The following is a 22,918-nucleotide window of genomic DNA, read 5'->3' on the forward strand; positions in this document are numbered from 1 at the left end:
TCAAGTACCACATTCCCGTACCTATCACATATCCAAGTTCTTTGTTCATTTCTTGGGAATAGCAGGAAGAGTCATCATCTTTTTTTACAGCTATGACAGCTTTCCATTGAATGCTGTACATGTGTACTGCCATACAAAGCCTTTCCAATATACCCTCTGCCTTGTGACTTTTGCTCATAGGTTCCAAGCAGAAGTGTTGACAGTTGCAACCAGGCATATGTGTATTGTATGCAGTGGGGCTAAGTTCTCAACTTATTTCTGCTTATACAGCTTCCCCAAATTTGAATGGACATACCACCTTTACAACATTAAACTGCCAGCCATTTTGTAGGCCTTCATAAGTAACACTTTAGTAATGGTGATGAATATTGAATTAACACATACTTATGCTGATAGGTGCAACACTAGAGTGGTATCATGCTCTAAGTAGCTGGGTAATATACCAAGGATTTATATTTATAATTCATTTAAAATAATTTAAACTATAATATAATTTATATTTATAATTGTGCCTCACATACAGTGGGGCAAAAAAGTATTTAGTCAGCCAGCAATTGTGCAAGTTCTCCCACTTAAAAAGACGAGAGAGGCCTGTAATTGGCATCATAGGTAGACCTCAACTATGAGAGACAAAATTAGAAAAAAAATCCAGACAATCACATTGGCTGATTTGGAAAGAATTTATTTGCAAATTATGGTGGAAAATAAGTATTTGGTCAATATCAAAAGTTCATCTCAATACTTTGTTATATATCCTTTGTTGGCAATGACAGAGGTCAAACGTTTCCTGTAACTCTTCACAAGGTTTGCACACACTGTTGCTGGTATGTTGGCCCATTCCTCCATGCAGATCTCCTCTACAGCAGTGATGTTTTGGGGCTGTCGCTGGGCAACATGGACTTTCAACTCCCTCTAAAGGTTTTCTATGGGGTTGAGATCTGGAGACTGGCTAGGCCACTCCAGGACCTTGAAATGCTTCTTACGAAGCCACTCCTTCCTTGCCCGGGCGGTATGTTTGGGATCATTGTCATGTTGGAAGACAGCCCCAAAGCATGATGTTGCCACCCCCATGCTTCACAGTAGGTATGGTGTTCTTTGCATGCAACTCAGTATTCTCTCTCCTCCAAACACGAGGAGTTGTGTTTCTACCAAACAGTTCTATTTTGGTTTCATTTGACCATATGACATTCTCCCAATCCTCTTCTGGATCATCCAAATGCTCTCTAGCAAACCGGACATGTACTGGCTTAAGCAGGGGGACACCTCTGGCACTGCAGGATCTGAGTCCCTGGCGGCGTAGTGTGTTACTGATGGTAGCCTTTGTTACGTTGGTCCCAGCTTTCTGCAGGTCATTCACTAGGTACCCCCGTGTGGTCCTGGGATTTTTGCTCACCGTTCTTGTGATCATTTTGACCCCACGGGGTGAGATCTTGCGTGGAGTTCCAGATCGAGGGAGATTATCAGTGGTCTTGTATGTCTTCCATTTTCTAATTCTTGCTCCCACAGTTGATTTGTTCACACCAAGCTGCTTGCAGATTCAGTCTTACCAGCCTGGTGCAGGTCTACAATTGTGTTTCTGGTGTCCTTCGACAGCTCTTTGGTCTTCACCATAGTGGAGTTTGGAGTGTGACTGTTTGAGGTTGTGGACAGGTGTCTTTTATACTGATAACAAGTTCAAACAGGTGCCATTGATACAGGTAATGAGTGCAGGACAGAGGAGCCTCTTAAAGAAGAAGGTACAGGTCTGTGAGAGCCAGAAATCTTGCTTCTTTGTAGGTGACCAAATACTTTTTACACCATAATTTGCAAATAAATTATTTCCAAATCAGCCAATGTGATTGGCTGGATTTTTTTTTCTAATTTTGTCTCTCATAGTTGAGGTCTACCTATGATGCCAATTACAGGCCTCTCTCATCTTTTTAAGTGGGAGAACTTGCACAATTGGTGGCTGACTAAATACTTTTTTGCCCCACTGTATATATTTCTCACAGACCTTATAAACATCCATAACTTATCTGCATCTACTATATACTGTATAGAAATTTTTGTGCAACCTTACACCCCTCGTTTGTAAGCCATACTTTTTTTTCCTGTATACATGGCCTTTCCATGAGACCTGCTATGTATTCAGTAGTCTGGTCAACTTAGAGTTACCTTAAAGCATCAATGGTGGAAAAATTAAAATATAATTATTAGTATCCCCATTTTATCATCCAACTTTTTACACATTTATGTAACATATGTCTTATTTTGGCTAATTGATGGCGTTTTTCCTGAGAAATGAAAGGACATTCTTAGTGCAACTATTTTCGTAGTGTTTATTGTAAATTTTTTACAAGGGGAATTCAAGTCAATCAGGGAATTTTGAGTTTTTATAATAAAAGAACAAATTTGAAGGAGTGGAAACTTCATTCATTTTTTGACATACTCACCTGCTACATTTATACACTTATCCCAGCATTTAACTAATGCCTGGAAAGCTTTGGCAGTGAAAGATTTGTCAGTACGCCTGAACCATCCTGGGACAGGCTGCTTCACTTCGTCATCAGTGCTGAAATGCTGACCACAGAAAGATTTGTCTCTTGTGCAATTTCATGACAGGATATGTATCGATTATCCAGGATCAGGCCTTCCACGCACTGAATGTTCACAGGAATGACTGTTGTGGGCTGGGAACCACCATGGCCGGGATTGTCACTGACGGACGTGCGGCCATCTTTGAAATGTTTACACCATTCAAATCTCTTACTGAGGCTGAGCGTCTCATCACCGTACTGTGCTTGAAGTCCTTTGTCGATATCTACAGGTTTTATGCCTTCTTTCACAAGAAACTTTATCAATACACATTGTTCCATGCACACACCAACACTGTTGTCTGCCATTTTGATTAACAGTCTCTGGACTGTCCTGCAACATGTGTGCTACCTATCAGTAATACGACACACTTACCACTTAATACTGTGTGTAGTAATGCAACTCTAGCATCGTTTTGTTATACCTGTAAAATTAAAAGTCCCAGTTTGACTTGAACGCCCGTTGTATATACACTATAGTGCTAAAAGTATTGGGATTGCTGCCTTTATATGCAGATGAACTTTACTGGCATCCAAGTCTTAGTCTGTAGGGATCAATAATGAGTTGGCCCACCCTTTGCAGCTATAACAGCTTCCCCTGTCCTGGGAAGGCTGTCCACAAGGCTTAGGGAATGTTTGACCATTCTTCCAGAAGTGCATTTGTGAGGTCAGGCACTGATGTCGGACGAGAAGGCCTGGCTCGCAGTCTCTGCTATAATTCATCCCAAAGGTATTCTAGCGGATTGAGGCCAGTCAAGTACAGGCCAGTCAAATTCCTCCACCCCAAACTCACTCATCCATGTCTTTATGGACCTTGTTTGTGCACTGGTGTGCAGTCATGTTGGAACAAGAAGGGGCCATCCCCAAACTGTTCCCACAAAGTTGGGAGCATGAAATTGTCCAAAATGCCTTGGTATGCTGATGCCTTAAGAGTTCCCTTCACTGGAACTAAGGGGCCAAGCCCAACCCCTGAAAATTAACCCCACCCCATAATCCCCTCTCCACCAAACTTTACACTTGGCACAATGCAGTCAGGCAAGTACCGTTCTCCTGGCAATTGCCAAACCCAGACACATCCATTGGATTGCCAGACAGAGAGGCATGATTCGTCACTAAAGAAAACATGTCTTCACTGCTCTAGAGTCCATTGGCAGCATGCTTTACACCACTGTGCATACAACGCTTTGCATTGCACTTGGTGATGTAAGGCTTGGATGCAGCTGCTCAGCCATGGAAGCTCATTCCATGAAGCTCGCTATGCACTGTTGTTATAATCTGAAGGCCACACTGTTTTTAGCTATTGACTCTGTAGACAGTTGGTGAATTCTGCACACTGTGCACTTCAGTATGCACTGAGCTTGCTCTGGCATTTTACGTGGCCTACCACTTCGTGACTGTGTTGCTGTTGTTCCCAGTTGCTTCCACTTTGTTATAATACTACTAACAGTTGACCGTGGAATATTTAGTAGCAAGGAAATTTCACAGATGGACTTATTACACAGGTGGCAAGATATCACGGTACCACACTTGAATTCACTGAGCTCCTGAAGAGCCACCCATTCTTTCACAAATGTTTGTAGAAGCAGTCTGCATGCCTAGGTGCTTGATTTTATACACCTGTGGCCATGGAGGTGATTGGAACACCTGAATCCAGTGATTTGGAGGGGTGTCCCAATACTTTTGGCAATATAGTGTAGGTTGTTTTTATTGTATGCATTGTAACTGTTTTTATACATACAAATCTGCACAAAGACATAAAATAAAAATAAAGTAAGGATACATATGCTCATAAAGAAGACACAAGTTTGAGGTTTGGAGGGCAAACAAACAAACAGGAAGAAAATTAAAAATTAATAGGGAGAAACAAAGATAGGGGGAGATTTACTAAAATTGGGGCACTCAGAATCTGGTGCAGCTGTGCATGGTAGCTAATCAGCTTCTAACTTCAGCTTGTTCAACTAAGCTTTTACAGTAAAACCTGGAGGTTGATTCGTTTCTATGTGGAACTGCACCAGATTTTGCACGATCCAGTCTTAGTAAATCTCCCCTATAGTTACTTTGCTTCCTACATTAATGGCAATGCCGGTTATGATCAACGAGGTGTTTGGATTTAACCCTTCAGCCCATTTTGGTGCGTACATTCTCTATGGAATATATATATAAAAAAAAAGAAATTATTGGATTCTGAATCTCAACACACTAATTAGAACATAGTATTACATTACTGAACACCTCTTTTCCTCAGCAACTGTATCCCTTTGAACATACACTAATAAAGAGGGTTAACACAGTATAAGCTTCATTCACATAAGTGCTGAGGCCCATAATCAGTGAATGGGCCATTTGTTTATGGGGCTTGAACCATCAGATGCTTTGTGCAGGCAGCCCATTCAAGCCTATGAATTAGTACCTGTGAAAGGACGAGTGGCTTGAATGGGCGCCTGCATGCACCTATAGGCTTCAGCTGCATAAGCACATTCACAGACTACAGGTTTCAACACCTGTGTGAATAAGACCATATAACCATTTTGTGTTTGTTGTATATTGATAGAGACCGAAGAAGGTTTAGTACCCCTTTTAGATCCTTTTTTTCCTTTGTCGGTCTGCATAAAAGAGACTTCTCTTTAAAATCAGAACAGGAAGACAAAAAGAAGTCTCCTCTATGGGGAAGCAGACAACATTAAAATCTGAAAAAACAGGAATGCAGACCTTTTTTAAATCTATTCTTGACAGAGGTTTTCACCATCCATAACTCTATACATAACAGAAAACAAAGCTTTTCCTGAGATTAGGCTTTAGTATTTTTATATTATTGTCATGACTATAACCACAAGCTTATATTAGAGTTTCTTGAAATATGGAATGATAACAATTCTTTCAGAGACTCATTATTTCTGTTTACATTGTTACTACGTCTTTTCAGATTGTATTACATGGATTTCATTACATGTATTGTAGGCTTCAGTGAAAGGCTAATAAAACATTAATTCCTTCTAACATATGCAGTGCTTGGATGGAGTACTGTGCAGCAAGGAAGACCAGAAAGCTGGACATACAGGCCAAGCTTCAAAGTGCTGAGACTCACCATGCAAAAACTGTGCTGAAAACCATAATACACAGATGGGAGAAGTGGGTGAAATTTCGCAGCAGCCAGCATATAGGTATGTTCTGAAATGCCATAAAGATGTCTTATCTATTTCATAGATCATTGTTTAATTAAAGGTATACATACATACGCATGCATATCCTTTTAATTTAAAACACCAATATAATCAAATTGCTCTTCCATAGTTTATAATTCTGTCTCAGTTAAAGAGCTGTTTAGATCTCTAACATACACTTTTAACAACTTTCTCAATTTGTGAAGCTTGGAGGGCTGATACTAAAGGAATTGGTTGGCTATACAGTCTCGCACAAAAGGGAGCTTGTTGGGTCATTCAAAGTGCATAAATGAACATGGTAAAGCACAATGGCCTTTGCTTTTTCATATCAGTTCCTTTATGGTTGGAGGGGACACTGGATCTTTCAAGCAGGCTAAATACAGGTGCTTAAATTCTCTGTAAGTCAAGATTTAGCCTGACCCCCTCTTGCCACTAAGCCTACCCCTTTTCAGCTATCAGAACCTCTATTGACCACTAAGGCTGCAGCACTTGACTGTTCAGTGGTGGGAGTGGTGCTTGCCACCAAGAGGAAACAAGTCTTGAGTCATGAAGATAATGAGTTATGGGCCTCAGGAGAGACTAGGGGGATAAATACATTTACTTTACCAATAATGTAAGTTTATACACTTTGGAGGACCTGAGAAGGCTCATACAGGATCAGTGGCAAAGGAGTGGCTACACACCTTAATACTCATATTTGGTAATTCATCCACTTTATTATTCCTGTTGGAGGTACAGGGATTTACAAAAGTAGTTTTTCCAAAATTACCAACATAGACATGAACAGGGCTTTGAGTGAGTTTTCCTTTATTGTGTGCTGCATACAGTGACTGCTTTATAAGGTGTTTGTTGATCTGGTGTGTGTGTTTGTGTTTTATTACATTTATTTATTTCAGGTACTTATATAGCGCCATCAATTTACGCAGCGCTTTACATATATATTGTACATTCACATCAGTCCCTAACCTTCAAGGGGTGTACAATCTAAGGTCCCTAACCCACATTCATACATACACATACTAGGGCCAATTTAGACAGGATCCAATTCACCTACCAGCATGTCTTTGGAGTGTGGGAGGAAACCGGAGTACTCGGAGGAAATCCACGCAGGCACAGGGAGAACATGCAAACTCCAGGCAGGTGGTGCCTTGGTTGGTATTCGAACCAACAACCCTAGTACTGCCAGGCAGAAGTGCTAACCATTTAGCCACTGTGCTGATTACATAATCAGTGAATAGCAGCAATTATATCATTTCATTACCCTCTTTCTAATGATCTGAGTTGTCTGGTTAACAGATTTGTGAGAAACATGACTTTATGATGATAGCCTGCTAGATTTTCGGGGTCCTCTGTATGGCTGTTCCAACAGTCCATTCTTAACAATGTGAATCTTGCTTAACAAATATAACAATGTATTCCTTTTGGTATCAGAGAAATTCGTCTGGCTCTGCAGGGAACAAAGTTTTGATCCATGAGAAGTCACTCCTGCTCTACAGCAGTTGATCCAGTGATTGTCTTCTGTTGAAAGGGCTTGTAAAATTCTTCTCGATCAGTGGCTGCAGTCAGTGGGCTGTGGCCACAGATCTGTGTATTCTGACAGTAGAGGAGCCCTGCTGTTAAAATATAATGGCACACTTTGAGGATGTGAGGATAAGGCCTTAGGGTCCCTGTTGACAGGCTTTTTGTTTGCTTCCAACAGTTTATACAGTCCCGTACAAATCTAAAGAAGTTCTAAACCTGCTCTTAGCTGATCAGAAGGAGGTCAACTGCAGGTCAAACACAACCTGTCAAGGAATTTTAAAATGATCTCAGAAGCATCGCAGATTGATGTCAAACTAATGTCATTGACACAAGCTCAAAGCTCATCAACAGAAATGCTTACTAATATTTTATAGTCACACAGTTTCATAGACTGAAAAAAGACAGAAGTCCATCTAGTTCAACCAATAAAAACAAAGCACAAACAAATACAAAAACTCTATATACACAATACACTATACCCAGAGTTGGTCCAGAAGATGGAAACCCCAATAAAGCATGATCCAATTTGGCCAATTGGGGGAAAAACATTCCTCCCTAATCCCCCAAAAGGCAATCGGATATTCCCTGGATCAGCTACCCCTGGTGTTATTACTTATCAATGTTAGTATCCAGTTATATTTTGTGCATTTAGAATTGCATTCACCATTTTTTTAAATCATCTATTGAGCTGGCCAGGACTACTTCTTTAGGGAGCCTTTTTAACATATTCACAGCTCTGTTGTGAAGAAGCCTTTCAGGTGTTCCAATCACCTCCATGGCCACAGGTGTATAAAATCAAGCACCTAGGCATGCAGACTGTTTCTACAAACATTTGTGAAATAATTGGGACACCCCTCCAAATCATTAGAGTCAGGTGTTCCAATCACCTCCATGGCCACAGGTGTATAAAATCAAGTACCTAGGCATGCAGACTGCTTCTACAAACATTTGTGAAAGAATGGGTCGCTCTCAGGAGCTCAGTGAATTCAAGCATGGGGTCATGATAGGTTGTCACCTGTGCAATAAGTCCATCTGTTAAGTTTCCTTCCTACTAAATATTCCACATTCAACTGTTAGTGGTGTTATAACAAAGTGGAAGCAACTGGGAACAACAGCAACTCAGCCACGAAGTGGTAGGCAATGTAAAATGACAGAGTGGGGTCAGCGCATGCTGAAGCGCACAGTGTGCAGAAGTCGACAACTGTGTGCACAATCGATAGCTAAAGACCTCCAAACTTCATGTGGCCTTCAGATTAGCACAAGAACAGTGTGTAGAGAGCTTCATGGAATGGGTTTCCATGGCCGAGCAGCTGCATCCAAGCCTTACATCACCAAGTGCAATGCAAAGCGTTGGATGCAGTGGTGTAAAGCATGCTGCCACTGGACTCTAGAGCAGTGGACACATGTTCTCTGGAGTGACAAAACACACTTCTGTGTCTGGCAATCAGATGGACATGCTGGGTTTGGCAGTTGCCAGGAGAAGGGTACTTGCCTGACTGCATTGTGCCAAGTGTAAAGTTTGGTGGAGGAGGAATTATGGGGTGGGGTTGTTCTTCAGGGGTTGGGCTTGGCCCTTTAGTTCCAGTGAAGGGTACTTTTAAGGCCTCAGCATACCAAGATATTTTGGACAATTTCATGCTCCCAACAGTGTGGGAACAGTTTGGGAATGGCCCCTTCCTGTTCTAACATGACTGCACAAAGCAAGGTCCAGAAAGACATGGATGAGTGTGATTGGGGTGGAGGAACTTGACTGGCCTGCAGAGTCCTGACCTCATCCTGGCAGAACACCTTTGGGATGAATTAGAGCAGAGACTGCAAGCCAGGCCTTCTCGTCCGACATCAGTGCCTGACCTCACAAATGCGTTTCTGGAAAAATGGTCAAACATTCCCATAAACACACTCCAAAACCTTGTGGACAGCGTTCCCAGAAGAGTTAAAGCTGTTATAGCTACAAAGGGTGGGACAACTCAATATTGATCCCTACGGACTAAGACTGGGATGCCATTACAGTTCATGTGTGTGTAAAGGCAGGTGTCCCAATACTTTTGGCAATATAGTGTATGATCAATCCACAAATTAACTTTCTTGAAGTGAATCTTGTACTTACAGCCCCAGACAATGTGAATAGGATGTTTTTGGATCTTTCCAAGTTTTTGGAAGACCATGGCAAAATTTTTAGTTCACAATATTTGAATTAAAGTTTGTCAAACATAATAACATGATAAGAAAAAAATATATTGATGTTTTCAGAGAGGATCAAAAAGTAAAAAAATGGAGAATGCTAGGCACCCTTAGAATTTGGTAAAAAATCACTGAACGCAGATACAGTATTTTGTGACTTGATAGGAAATCAACAGGTGGCAGCACTGGACTATATATTCCGTAGATTGCAATCCATTCCTATATCCAGTGTAGTCTGCTTTGCAGAAACACAACACTTTCTCTTATCATATTTCCTCCTTTGTTGAAGGAAACAGAACAGACTTGCTGTGTTATTATTATGTAGGTAATTGTTCTGCAGTTTCCCAAGGCCTGTCTTTGTGACTCTATCTACTGTCAAGGCACTGAAAAATGGAAGGTCAGGTCTAAGCTAGATCCAAAATCTTACACAAATAAGAAGTCCACCCTCAGCATAATTCACAGTTTTCATTCCCTTTTTAATCCCTAAAATACTGAAAGAAGCCTTACATAGGTTCTGTTACTGATTAAATGCAAGCAATGCACAGAAGTAAATTGACAGATGTTGTATTAGTATTTAAGGGTTGGTAATACTGACAGTTTTTCTGGTATAAGATAAATTGTTGGGGATTATTTATAAAAAGTGCATTATCTGTGCGGTAAATGCAATAGTAGAAAAATATGAAATCTGGTTGCTATGGTTTTCACACAGTTTTTCAGAACACTAACCACACTGTGCTCTCATGCCTAGTGTGGTAAGTTTTTAATAGGAAATCAGAAGGACTGGTAGAAACACCAGGGATTTCACACAAAGGAAGCAATAGAAAGGGAACAGGATACTTTTTCTTACAAATACATGGTACAGCAGGTACATATCAGGAATATGAAATGTTGGGTTTACAAATACTTTAACTTAAAGAGTACTTCTATTGTTCCCAGCCTCCTGCAAATCTCCCAATTCTTTTTTTTTTCCTGCTGTGATCCAGCTTCCAGTTTAGAGGGTGGCTATGTTTGTTTTCCATGGTCCCATTGTATGTAAGAACATAGCCATCCTCCCTTTCATGCTTTCGAGATGGACACGTGACTATGGGGTTTGTAGTGTGCATAGAGCAGTGCACACAGTAACATGCACTGCTCTATCCAAACAAATAGAAGAGAGGGGGAACAGAAGAGGTTTGGGAGCTAACTGAGGACGTTACAAGGAGGCAGAAAAACACAGTAAAAAACCATTCAATAAAAAAAAAATGAATGGGACATTAACTCCTTCTCGTTGTCTGCACATATTTATGCGGATGGGCCTTAACGCCGAGAGGTCACATATATGCATACCCAAACAAAAACAGAACTGTGCTGAGAGCATGCATCGTGCACACTCTTGGCACAGCTAACAGAGACTGATGGAAAGCTTCCAATTGCTACTTGCGATTGGGAGCTTTCTGATCATGTGATTGCTGTGACAGCCAGTCATGGTGATCACATGATCACAAACCCTGCCTTCTTGCACATAAAACTCCTTAAAAAGTCAGCAGGTACCACGGCCAAGGGGTTAAAGCGGAGTTCCAGCTGTAAAAAAAAAGTTTTTAAAACACAGACACTTACTTCTCACTCAGTCCAGCAGTGTCCTCACCACCGCTGGTTTTACCAGCTGTCTTCTCTCCCCCGGGCTGGCATCTTTAGTGTGGGCACCCATCTGTGACAGCTTGCAGCTTCACAGCCGCGTGCCCACTACGTGAGAAGCGCTGCACTTTGTGAATGGCCCCGTAGTCTTCTGGGGCCTGTCACGTGTCTCAGAAGACTACAGGGAGGGAGGTTGGACAACTCCCGCTTCCGATCACCTAGGCCAGTGTTTCTCAACCTTTTTGCAGTCAAGACACCCTTTAAAATTATGGACAGTCCCGAGGCACCCTTATAATTATGGACAGTCTTGAGGCACCCCATTGTAAAATGTGAAAACCTTTTCTAATAGTTTTATATAACACAGCAACACCCACACATGAAGGACACCCAACATTAGAGGTGATTTATTCTTCCAAAGACAATACACTTTTGCACACTGGTACTGAGTAGTATTCCAGTGTTTCTCTTCTCCCTCAGTTTTTCTCCATTACTGAGCTAATGTTACCCCAGCACTGATGGAGGGGGGCAGGGGAGGGTCAAACTAGGATGCTGTGCAGGCAGCTGACATCCTCCTTATCAACTGAAGATGTCATTGGTTGTCAGGACGCCACCGACTAGAAGGTCGAAATGGTGCACAATGAAAACGTGTGACTTTGTGTAACTAAAAATCAGGCTTGTATACAAGTTTTGGATAATTTTTAGACATTTTGCCAAGACATCCCTAAAGAAACCTCAAGGCACACTGGTTGAGAAAGGCTAGCCTAGGCGATTGCAGCGGAAGTGAGAGCGGGTACCTGTCAAATTCGGGTACCCGCTCCCCAAAGGTGCCAATCCTTAATGGAGAGCGGGGGTCAAAGCATTAAAGCAGAACTTCCCCTTTTGGGTGGAGCTTCGCTTTAAGTACTAGATGTGTATGGATTGTTTTTGGAGAATAAGGATATTGTTTAATGTCACGTGTCAGCATGTTTTATTAATCTGTAACGAGTGAAAGGCAATATTTTCTATCTTCCTACAGTTACACTTTGGAAAAAATGCATGCTGCACTTTCTGTTGTGTTGACCCAGTGGCCCCAAATGTCTCCATTTCTCAATGCAGAGCAATGAAGCCAGGCTGATTGGAAATGTTTTGCTAGCGTGTGGCTTTACTTGAACAGACATAACATCAGAATACAGGAAATGGGGAGGATTCAAGAGCAATAGCCAGAAACCACATGGCTTTTATAGGAGTTGTACTATTTACATGGAGGTTTAACCGTGTACACAGGTCATCAGCAATGCACACTGTTTCTCAAAGCATATATAGTTTCTCAGTCATTTAATTTGTTACAAACGTTTTAAAGGGAATGTATTTTATAAAATGTTGAATTACTAAATATAGAAAACCTGTAAGCAAATGTAAATTTAAAAGATTATTCTAACCAATTCCCCTAGAGGCTGCCGCCAGGATCCAGAGAGCGTTTGACGAATCCTTCCTGAAAAAGATCTTGAAAGCCTGGAACGCTGAAACTCAGGACTCGAAAAAGAAGAGGGAGTACTTTGAGGTATGTGTAAGCCAAGCCCTTGTAATGTTGAAAGCGTCTGAAATTAATTTAGAGACGTGAAATAGTGGACTTGTAATTCTTATCTGACATCTAAAAATACACCACATGTTTTTACTGTTACTTGAAAATGTAAACATGGCTAAAACTTTTCCATCAACAAAGCTTTCTTTGGTAAGGCCAGAGTGGCCTTTTTTATTGCTGTACAATATCATTAAATGAAGCACAACTAATGTCATAGTAATTGAAGACCGAAAATGAACAACGCTCATATGAAGGTACAAGGCAGGGTAATGTAGTTAGAGATTTTTTCCCTTTGCAGTATAAATTTTAAAGAGCTTTGCCATGTCCTTCAGAATCTTCCAGAAATTTCTTCTGGTGCTGCCATATCTTCCCACCTTCCCAATATTTTTTTTTTTCAAGTGAGCATAGGATGAGTGAAAGATTGTGATTTGGACAATAGAAAACTCTATGAGGCAGTGATGGGAACAGTCCAATATTGTATGTAATGTGCTACAGAATATGTGAATATCATATGAATGTATAATGATAAAATGGCTTGTAAACTGAACACTGGATTCTACAATATTAAAGTGAAACTAAACCCTCCAATCCTTTATAGCCGATGAAGCTGCCGTTTTAGTCTCTGTTTGTCCTGCAGTCGCCATGGTGCTGCACATGTGATCAGTTATGATACCATCCATTTGATGGCTTGACAGTTCAGTTGAAAGCTAACATAAGCATACTTTTAAAATGTTACTAAACCCACAACAGTAAAATCAGTCTGTATATGCAGTAAAGCATGCTTGTTATACTCATTGTGGAACCTAAGGAGTTAATCCTCTGCATTGTGTAAAAAGGCTGTTTGATCCTTTCTTCTCTGCGCCTCCTCTCATTCAAATGTCCACCTGATAAGACAGACTGAACCTGTAGCCCTTCTGCACATGCTCACTTTAGTGTGTATTGCCAAAAAGTTTTTTTCTTTCTTGGGAGAGTGCATGTGATTAGCACAGGGCCAATCAGCACTGTCCAGACAGAGGGTCAGGGGTTTTGCATCCTACTGGAGCAGAAAAAAAACTCCTCCTACAAGCTTTAACCAGTGCTCTGCTGAAGTCACAAAACTTCTCTAACTGCTGATGAGAAAAGGTATTTAGCAGTTTATATTTACTAAAATAATTACATTTCCATGTTCTGTGTACTGTGGGAGACCAGGTAAAGTGAATGCAGGGTCCTGGGTTTAGTAACACGTTAACTGTAACAGGTGTCATTTGTATGCCTTGAATGTAACTGCTTTGGGAAACAGGGAAATAGATATTTTGGGGGTTTTTTGGCAAAGGATATAGGCATTCTGTAATGTTAAAAACAGCAGCATCAGCTAAATGTAACCACATATGATGCTTTATGTGTATGGCTGAGCAAGAACTTAGCTTTACTTTGTTCTGGGAATGAGATGGAAAGTCCCTGCACTGCTGCCAAAACCCAGTGCTGTATACTGTATGTAGCTAATGCTACAGTTTTTACAGCTCTAACATCCACTGCACAGATTTGCAAAGGAAATGCACGGAGGTAACAAACCTATGTGTAGCAGCCCCCCCAGCAGTCCCTCCAGTCCCCCCCCAAAAACTTACCAGAGCCTGTTGGCTTATGCTGCTGGCAATAGGCCGCAGCTCTATTTGTCTTATGGACACATAGAGCAGTGGCGCAGCAGCAAGCACATAGTGGTGCCCCCAGGGCAGGCAGCTTTCCCTGAGGGCACTGCTCGAGGGGAAGGAGCAAGCACCTAGTGGTGCCCCCAGGGCAGGCAGCGTTCCCTGGGGGCACTGCTTGAGGGGAAGGAGCCAAAGCACCAGTGGGGGACCTGAAAAGAAGGGGATTGGGGCAGCTCTGTGCAAAACAACTGCACAGAGCAGGTAAGTTTGACATGTTTGTTATTTTATTTTAAATAAAACCCCAAAGCTTTAGTATCACTTTAATGCTTACCAAATTTAAAATACTTAATGTTAGACAACTGCTGAAAAGCCTCACTGCTCCCAAGCTTTAGCTGTGTTCTTTCACTATTGGCTTGCCAGTTGCTGTTCAGTGGAGACATTTCCACTCCATAAAAACACCATAGAACAGAGGCTGCACTCTGTTGATATCACTTTCTTTCGAACATTTTATTCAAATGATGCAAGCTTTAAAACCCCACTTAGAAACTGCCCCACTTATGTGTTTTACCCACCATGGTTTTGCCGTGTTCTCTATGACTAATGCAGGCCATAGATGTGGGGAAAATCTGCCATTTTTTTAAAATTTAATTTAAATCGTAAATCGGTCGATCAGATGGCCGACGTTGCCACTAATTAAAAAAAAAGTCAGCGGGTTTTAGTCCCGTCTACGGCCGTCAATTAATATAATAGCTGTGTCCCTGCATAGAGAAATAGATTATGAAGAAGAGAAACAACATTGTATCTATTTGTACTTGAATAGAAATATCTGTATCCGAAATGCATACAAATAGATACAATGTTGCAACTTTTTTCTTCTCCGTCTTCTTCTGCAAAATCTATTTCATCTTCTCCTCTTTTCTTCTATTCTTCTTCTTGATATTCTATTTCTTCTTCTCCTGCAAAATCTATTTCTTCTATTACTTCTTTTTCTTCATAGTCAATTTATTGTCAAATCGGCCAGAAGAACGGCCGATTTGACCATAAATTACAGCGAAAATCGTCCGATCTAACAAATCGTCCCAGGATTTTCCAGCTTGGCTGATTTTCAAAATCTCTTAAAATTAAGAAAAACGGACGACATTTTCCCCCACCAACGGTACGAATGTCGGCCGGTTTTTATATCGGCCGATAATTCGGCAAGAAAATTGTAAATCTATGACCTGCATAAGCCTTGATGGGTGAAATGTGTTAGTGGGGCAGTCTTTAGGTTGGGAATTGCATCATTTGAATACAATTTTCTGAAGAAAGGGTTATCATCGGGGTGTTTTTCTATGGCATAAATCGCTTAATGTTATGTTCTTTTTTATGGCATTGATGGTTTGCACAGCTGTGTGACCTAATGATCTTTGGTTATTAGGGTAGAACAATAAAAAGAATTGAATGAAGTTAGGTTTTGCTGATGAGTCATGATTGAAGTCAAGCCAACAACTTCATCCCTCCAATAAGCAGGGGTTAATATTAATGCTGGAAAAGGTCATGCTGCAAGAAGTCTTCATGTGTACACAACACCACTTGTTTGGGTGATTTGCCCATGTTTCATTTAGATATGAAGTGTGATCAGTGAAAGGCTGAAATTTGGAACATTGCACATAAGCAAAGATATAATAGCTGACAGTGTGTTCAATGTTGTGCAGTGTTGCGTGGCCACCCATGTCCAGACACGAGTTGGGACGTCTACTTCTGTGTGTGTGTGTGTTGGGTTTTTTTTTTGGGGGGGGGGGGGGGAGTTTATAGATGATTTAACAGCAACAAGACCTTTTGACTTTCTAACAACACTTCTCAGCCTTACTGGGTCAGTGATGTAATAGTTTATTTTTAAGCACAGCATTTTATCATTTGTTTTTTTATTCATCAAAACATTATTTCTGGATTAGGAGATCAAGCTTTATGCAAATATTTATGGGTTCTGTAAATAAAAAGTGGAAAAGAAAAATGATTTAGCAGACACAAAAAAAGCTGTATGTGCTGTTTTTAGATGAACACTCTGAAAATGTCCTCAGCTATCACTTCTTCTATTCTTGTATGAGATGTTGTGACATTAACAGCTAGCGCACATTGCACAGTTTAGGTACCACTGTGTGCCACTGAAGATAAATGGATCAGATATTTCAAGTGAGCGTTTCAAAGGTCTGTTGTGGTAATTTCAACCAGGTGCCATTGCATAATTTTTCTCAGTGTTAGAACGCCTTATTCTTCTGGGGATTTGAGGCCAACAATGTGGGCCCGTTGGACAAAGAACAAGTCAATGATCTTTGAAATGCTGCCTTATAATCTGGGCTCTGCTGCACTATAAATTTCAGTTTTTCCAACTCAACATCTTGGTCTAATATAACATTTCCTGAAAAGTCATTCGTTTTAAAATTGTTTTGGCATTGTTACTACTACATGCTCTAATTGTTCATTTTGCATCTACAGTGTGTCCTTAACCATTTAAATGTAAGTGCCATTAATATTGCATGAGTGTTTTGTTTGAAGATGTTGCTTCTATTTCTTTCCTTTCAGGGTCTGTTTAGGGCATACAGTGGGTGGTTTCTGAGCAGAAATAAAATTAATGGATCCAGACATGTTTATTGAGATTTTCAAAATGTTTACATACTGTTAATGCAGTAACAACAACAAAAATCCACCTATAGTAGCATACATCAGTTACAAAAAATGATGATCGCTTAAGTAGGGTACACACTATAAGAAAATCGCATAATCGTTGCATTTTCGTATAGTGTGTACACAACTTTTGACGTCCCATTCAGACTTTCCAAACAAAAATGAGATAGTGAATGAAAGGATTCTACACCATGCTCCAACATAATGAGAATATATACACTGACCACCAATGTAATTGAGACATTTAGCCTATGTTAACATTTGTGCACGTCGGGAACACATGCAAAATTGCTTTCCTGACACCACAGAAATGTGCTGCCCTCTAGCAGATACCCAGCCATGCCATTTTTTGTTAATGGCACCCTCACACATCTGCTGACATGTGCATTTTCACATGCACCAAAACTCATGGTGCTTTGGCACTGTGTGGCTCATGTGATTTCAGAAAAGAGTCAGGGATTTTTATATGCATTTCTAGCACATAGAGCAGCCTATTGAAATGAATGGCCTGCCCTAGACGTGATGTACATCTTTATCCACCCTGTCAGTACACCTTTGCATCCTAAATTTCCCTTCTAACCTTTGCTCCTCAAACCTCCCCCATCCACTCTACTTAATCCCCCCACCTTAAAGTGGGGCTCCACCCAAAAGGTGAAGTTCCACTTTAAAGACTGGTGCCCCGCTCTCCATTAAGGATTGGCACCTTTGGGGAGTGGTTACCCGAAACTGACAGGTACCCACTCCCACTTTTACTGCATTCATCTAGGCGATCAGAAGCGGAAGATTTCCGCTCTCCCCGCAGTCTTCTGGGACATGTGACAGGTCCCAGAAGACTACGGGACCATTCAGAAAGCGCAGCGCTATTCGTGCATGCGCAGTGGGCACCCAGCTGTGAAGCCACAAGCTGTCACAGCCAGGTGCCCACACTGAAGATGCCAGAACCGGGAACACTGGCCGGCCGGTGAAATGGGCTACAGGGAGGACATCATGGGATCGAGGGAGAGGTGAGTGGTTGTTTTTTAAAAGTCAGCAGCTACAGTTTTTTGTAGCTGCTGACTTTTTTTTTGTTCACACTGTGACTGGAACTCCACTTAAACTCTACATGCCTCCTCTGCTCATGTTTGCACCCACCTTCCTTGCCTCTGTACATCCCCTCCTTGCTCACCTGTGCACCTTGAATTGTAATTCCTTTTCTGCCTACCTCTGCACACCTCCCTTCATTTTGCTTACATTTGCAGAACAGGCTGATGGTAGGCTCAGTCACCACAGTTGTAGGCAGAACTTTCAAGCATGGCCCTGCTTACCTCCCCAGTGGGCAGTGTTCAGCAGAGGTGATGGTGGCTGAAACCTCAGGGGGCATAATATACATATGAATGCCGCCTCTATTTACATATGAATGTCACCTTGCTGTCATTATTTACATATGAATACCACATTGTGATTGCTATTTACATTTGAATGTTGGTTATTTGCAAGTGAATGTTGACATGGTCTGCACATGTGAGTCTTCTGTACATGACAATAGGGCGAGCTGGGCAGCATAAGTGACAGCACTTCATGTCACGAACGTGCGCACCAGAGGCAGGACGCAGCCTCCATTTTGTTAAGAATCTCCATTTTCTCCCTTCTTTCTTTCTCCCCCTCCCTCTCTGAGGGACACAGTGACATATGGCAGTGGGTGTGTGTGTTAAAAGTGTCACAGGCAGACCACAGCAGGGAACCCCAGAGCTATAAAACATTTCTGAGCGAAATGTCAGGTTGTCTACCAGAGATGTACAATTTAACACTTCATAAAAAGATAACGCAGCCTTCCCAGGAGTTCAAAAGACATTCCAAGGAAGCACACCAGATAACCTTTTTAAAAATCCATTTTTCCCCTATGTCTCATATCTTGGAATATGAGAGACTTACATAAAAACCAGGCATACCGTCAGATTGGCCAATAGGAGGCGAACAGTTTGATAGGTCACTCGAATACATAGGGAAGCAGAAATGTAGATCTCGTGAACCATTCAGTGTAGAATTTCATAATGTATATCTAATCAATCCTCAGACGTGTCTGCATAATATTCTACCCGCGGGTGGAATGTCACTTGTGCATAGGAAAAGTTATGAGCCAAAATATGAACTACATGAGATTTTGCCTCTAGTTCAGGTCTCCAACCAGACCTCCACGCCCTAAACGGGGTATTGGTTCTTGACTTCAGAGACACCCCCTGCTGGGGAACTACAAATTGGGCTGTCAGGCCTAAGAGAGTTAAGTTGAAGAATTCTCCCATTTAACATCAATACCACCTGGGGAGACCTGTACCCTTTCGCTCTGAAACTTGATCTGCTAACCCAGGACTTTGGCAAGTACTTTAACCCTTTAACCTCTCTCTGTTATCTCTTTGCTGTGCTGTTGTTCTCTGTATATATATATATATTGGTTACATCTTTGTTCTGTAAATATTTTTATTGCACCCTTTTTTTACTTTTTCAGTAATAAATCTTTCCTTCTGAAAGTATTGAACTGTTTCTATAGCTCTTAATTGCAATTTACGAATTCCTGCCTCTAAAAAGAGCGCTACCGTGTTTGTTTAACTCTCTGTATAACCGGCCTGCGGTGACCGTGTTATACAGATGATTATCTCAATCATTATAGTGTTATTGCTGGTATAGCCGAGTTTCGTCTTTCTCTGTACAAAAAGGAGGTGGTGGCAGTGTGATGGGTTAATTGCGTAATTAACCTGACCCAGTAACAATCGCTCAGGCTGCTGGTACATAGATTGTGGTCCAATTAGCTGGAAAATTGTTGTGCAGGGTGCAGCTGGGTGTGGCATTGTTACGCACGTGACATCACGGTTTTAGATTGGCTAGTCCTTCGGTCACGAGTTTGGTGAGAAGGGCTGGGGTCTGAGACGCGGTCGTCACGTATTGGTGACAGCGATCGTGGAATTGTCACATATTGGTGGCAGCGATCCTGCGTTCGTCACTCTTCACACTGAGAATATCGGGACACAGCATGGGACCAAGACTTCAAGGGACAAGGGAATGTAAACTGGGACAGTTGGCAAGTATGGGGCAGCTATTTTGGGCCCCACAACAATGACTGGGCCCAGGGCAGCTGCAACTTTTGCCCCTCCTTAAAGATGGCTCTGATGATAAGAAGGCAAAAGCCTTTCTGGTGTTTAAAAAGAAGAGTATTTCAGTGATTCATTGCTATCACACAATCTTGAGTCAGTAAACGATGACTTGATGCTTTTCCAATAAGGCTGCCAATTACTGTGTTTAATCTTGTTGTAAGGATCTTTGCTAGCAGCTTCTATTTATATTTATTAGAGGGATTGGTCTGAAATTGGACCAGTGAGTGTTAGCTGTGTGTGTGGTTTGGGGATCATGCTTATACACTGCTAAAAAAAAAATTAAAAGAACACTTTTTAATCAGAGTATAGCATCAAGTCAATTAAACTCCTGGGATATTGATCTGGTCAGTTAAGTAGCAGAGGGGGTTGTCAATCAGTTTCAGCTGCTTTGGTGTTAATGAAAAAACAGGTGCACTAGATGGGCAACAATGAGTCAACCCCCCCCCCAAAAAAAAAAAAAAACAGGAATGGTTTTTACAGGTGGGGGATCTGACTTTTTTCCCTACTCATCTTTTCTGACTGTTTTTCACTAGTTTTGCATTTAGCTAGGGTCAGTGTGACTACTGGTAGCATGAGGCGATACCTGGACCCTACAGAAGTTGCACAGTCAGTCCAACTACTCCAGGATGGCACATCAATACATGCCATTGCCAGAAGGTTTTCTGTGTCTCCCAGCACAGTCTCAAGAGCGTGGAGGAGATTCCAGGAAACAGGCAGTTACTCTAGGAGAGATGGACATGACCGTAGAAGGTCCTTAACCCATCAGCAGGACCAGTATCTGCTCCTTTGTGCAAGGAGGAACAGGATGAGCGCTGCCAGAGCCCTACAAAATGGCCTCCAGCAGGCCACTGGTGTAAATGTTTCTCACCAAACAATCAGAAGCAGTCTTCATGAGGGTGGCCTGTGGGCCCAGCATCCTCTAGTGGACCCCATGTTCACTACCCGGCACCATAGAGCTCGACTGACATTTGCCATTGAACATCAGAATTGGCAGGTCTGCCACTGGCACCCTGTGCTTTTCACAGATGAGAACAGGTTCAGCCTGAGAACATGTGACAGACGTGAATGGGTCTGGAGAAGCCTTGGAGAACGTTATGCTGCCTGTAACATCGTTCAGCATGACCATTTTGGTGGTGCATCAGTGATGGTCTGGGGAGGCATATCCATGGAGGGACGTACAGACCTCTACAGGCTAGACCAGCAATGGGCAAACTACGGCCCGGCGGACCTTTTAATCCGGCCCGCGGAGCTAGGCTCCCGCTAGGCTCCTCTCACAGTCCGCCCTGAAGACCGGTGCAGCATGAAAACCTGTCTCCTGTGAGGATCTGTCCCCCTCGACGTATCTGCGCATGTGCCGGAGATCGCCGATCGGCTGCTAATGCCTGAAACTGGCACATGCGCAGATACGTCGAGGGGGACAGATCCTCATAGGAGACAGATTTTCATGCTACACCGGAACAGCGCGGGAATACGGCGAGAGGAACGCGCGGAGCAAAGGTAAGTGAATTGACACAGGGGGGACTTGGGGACTTAATATGGGGGATGAATTACTATAGGGGGGATGAATTACTATATGGGGGATGAATTACTATATGGGGGATGAATTACTATGGGGGATGAATTACTGTATGGGGGATGAATTACTATATGGGGGATGAATTACTATATGGGGGATGAATTACTATGGGGGATGAATTACTATAGGGGGGATGAATTACTATGGGGGATGAATTACTATGGGGGATGAATTACTATATGGGGGATGAATTACTATATGGGGGATGAATTACTATATGGGGGATTAATTACTATGGGGGATGAATTACTATATGGGGGATGAATTACTATGGGGGGTGAATTACTATATGGGGGATGAATTACTATGGGGATGAATTACTATATGGGGGATTAATTACTATATGGGGGATGAATTACTATATGGGGGATGAATTACTATATGGGGGATGAATTACTATGGGGGATGAATTACTATATGGGGGATGAATTACTATATGGGGGATGAATTACTATATGGGGGATGAATTACTATGGGGGACGAATTACTATGGGGGATGAATTACTATAGGGGGGATGAATTACTATATGGGGGATTAATTACTATGCTTACTATGGGGGAATATTACTATACTTACTATGGATGACACATACACATCATTCATCTACTCTTGGTCCGGCCCCCGGGTCCAATATATGAACCCATTGCGGCCCTCAAGTCAAAAAGTTTGCCCACCCCTGGGCTAGACAATGGCATCCTGACTGCCATTAGGTATTGGGATGAAATCCTTGAACCCACTGTCAGACCCTACACTGGTGCAGTGGTCCTGTGTTCCTCCTGGTGCACGACAATGCCCAGCCTCATGTAGCGAGAGTATGCAGGCAGTTCCTGGAGGATGAAGGAATTGAAACCATTGAATGGTCCCCATGCTCGCCTGACCTAAATCCGATAGAACACCTCTGGGATATCATGTTTTGGTCCATCTGAGGCCACCAGGTTGCACCTCAGACTGTCTAGGAGCTCAGTGATGCCCTGGTCCAGATCTGGGAGGAAATACCCCAGGACACCATTCACCATCTCATTAGGAGCATGCCCCGACATTGTCAGGCATGCATATAAGCACATGGGGGCCATACAAATTACTGAGTACCATTTTGAGTTGCTGCAATGAGATTTCAGCAAAATGCACTAGCCTGCTGCATAATTTTTTCACTTTGATTTTTAGGGTGTCTTTGAACTCAGTCCTCTCTGTTGGTTGATAATTTTCATTTCCATGAAAGGATGGGGCATCCTTATATTCCTCACACATTACCTAGTCCATATCAGTATAGATACCCAGCATGATATTTTTCCCCATTGAGATTTGATGTGTTTTCA

General features: G+C 42.0%; 1 protein-coding gene across 1 annotated transcript in view; it reads left to right on the plus strand.

The window, feature by feature from the left end:
- Positions 1–22,918, plus strand: part of FBXL13 (F-box and leucine rich repeat protein 13) — a 267,401-nt gene that overhangs the window by 14,079 nt on the left and 230,404 nt on the right. The window contains exons 5-6 of the mRNA XM_089685639.1: positions 5,580–5,734; positions 12,481–12,590. Coding sequence (XP_089541765.1) covers positions 5,580–5,734; positions 12,481–12,590 — 265 coding nt within the window. The remainder of the gene's footprint in view (positions 1–5,579; positions 5,735–12,480; positions 12,591–22,918) is intronic.

Source organism: Staurois parvus, unplaced genomic scaffold (genome assembly GCF_062004578.1).
Source record: "Staurois parvus isolate SC_StPar_1 unplaced genomic scaffold, SC_StPar_1.0 ptg000019l, whole genome shotgun sequence".
Lineage (NCBI taxonomy): Eukaryota > Metazoa > Chordata > Amphibia > Anura > Ranidae > Staurois > Staurois parvus.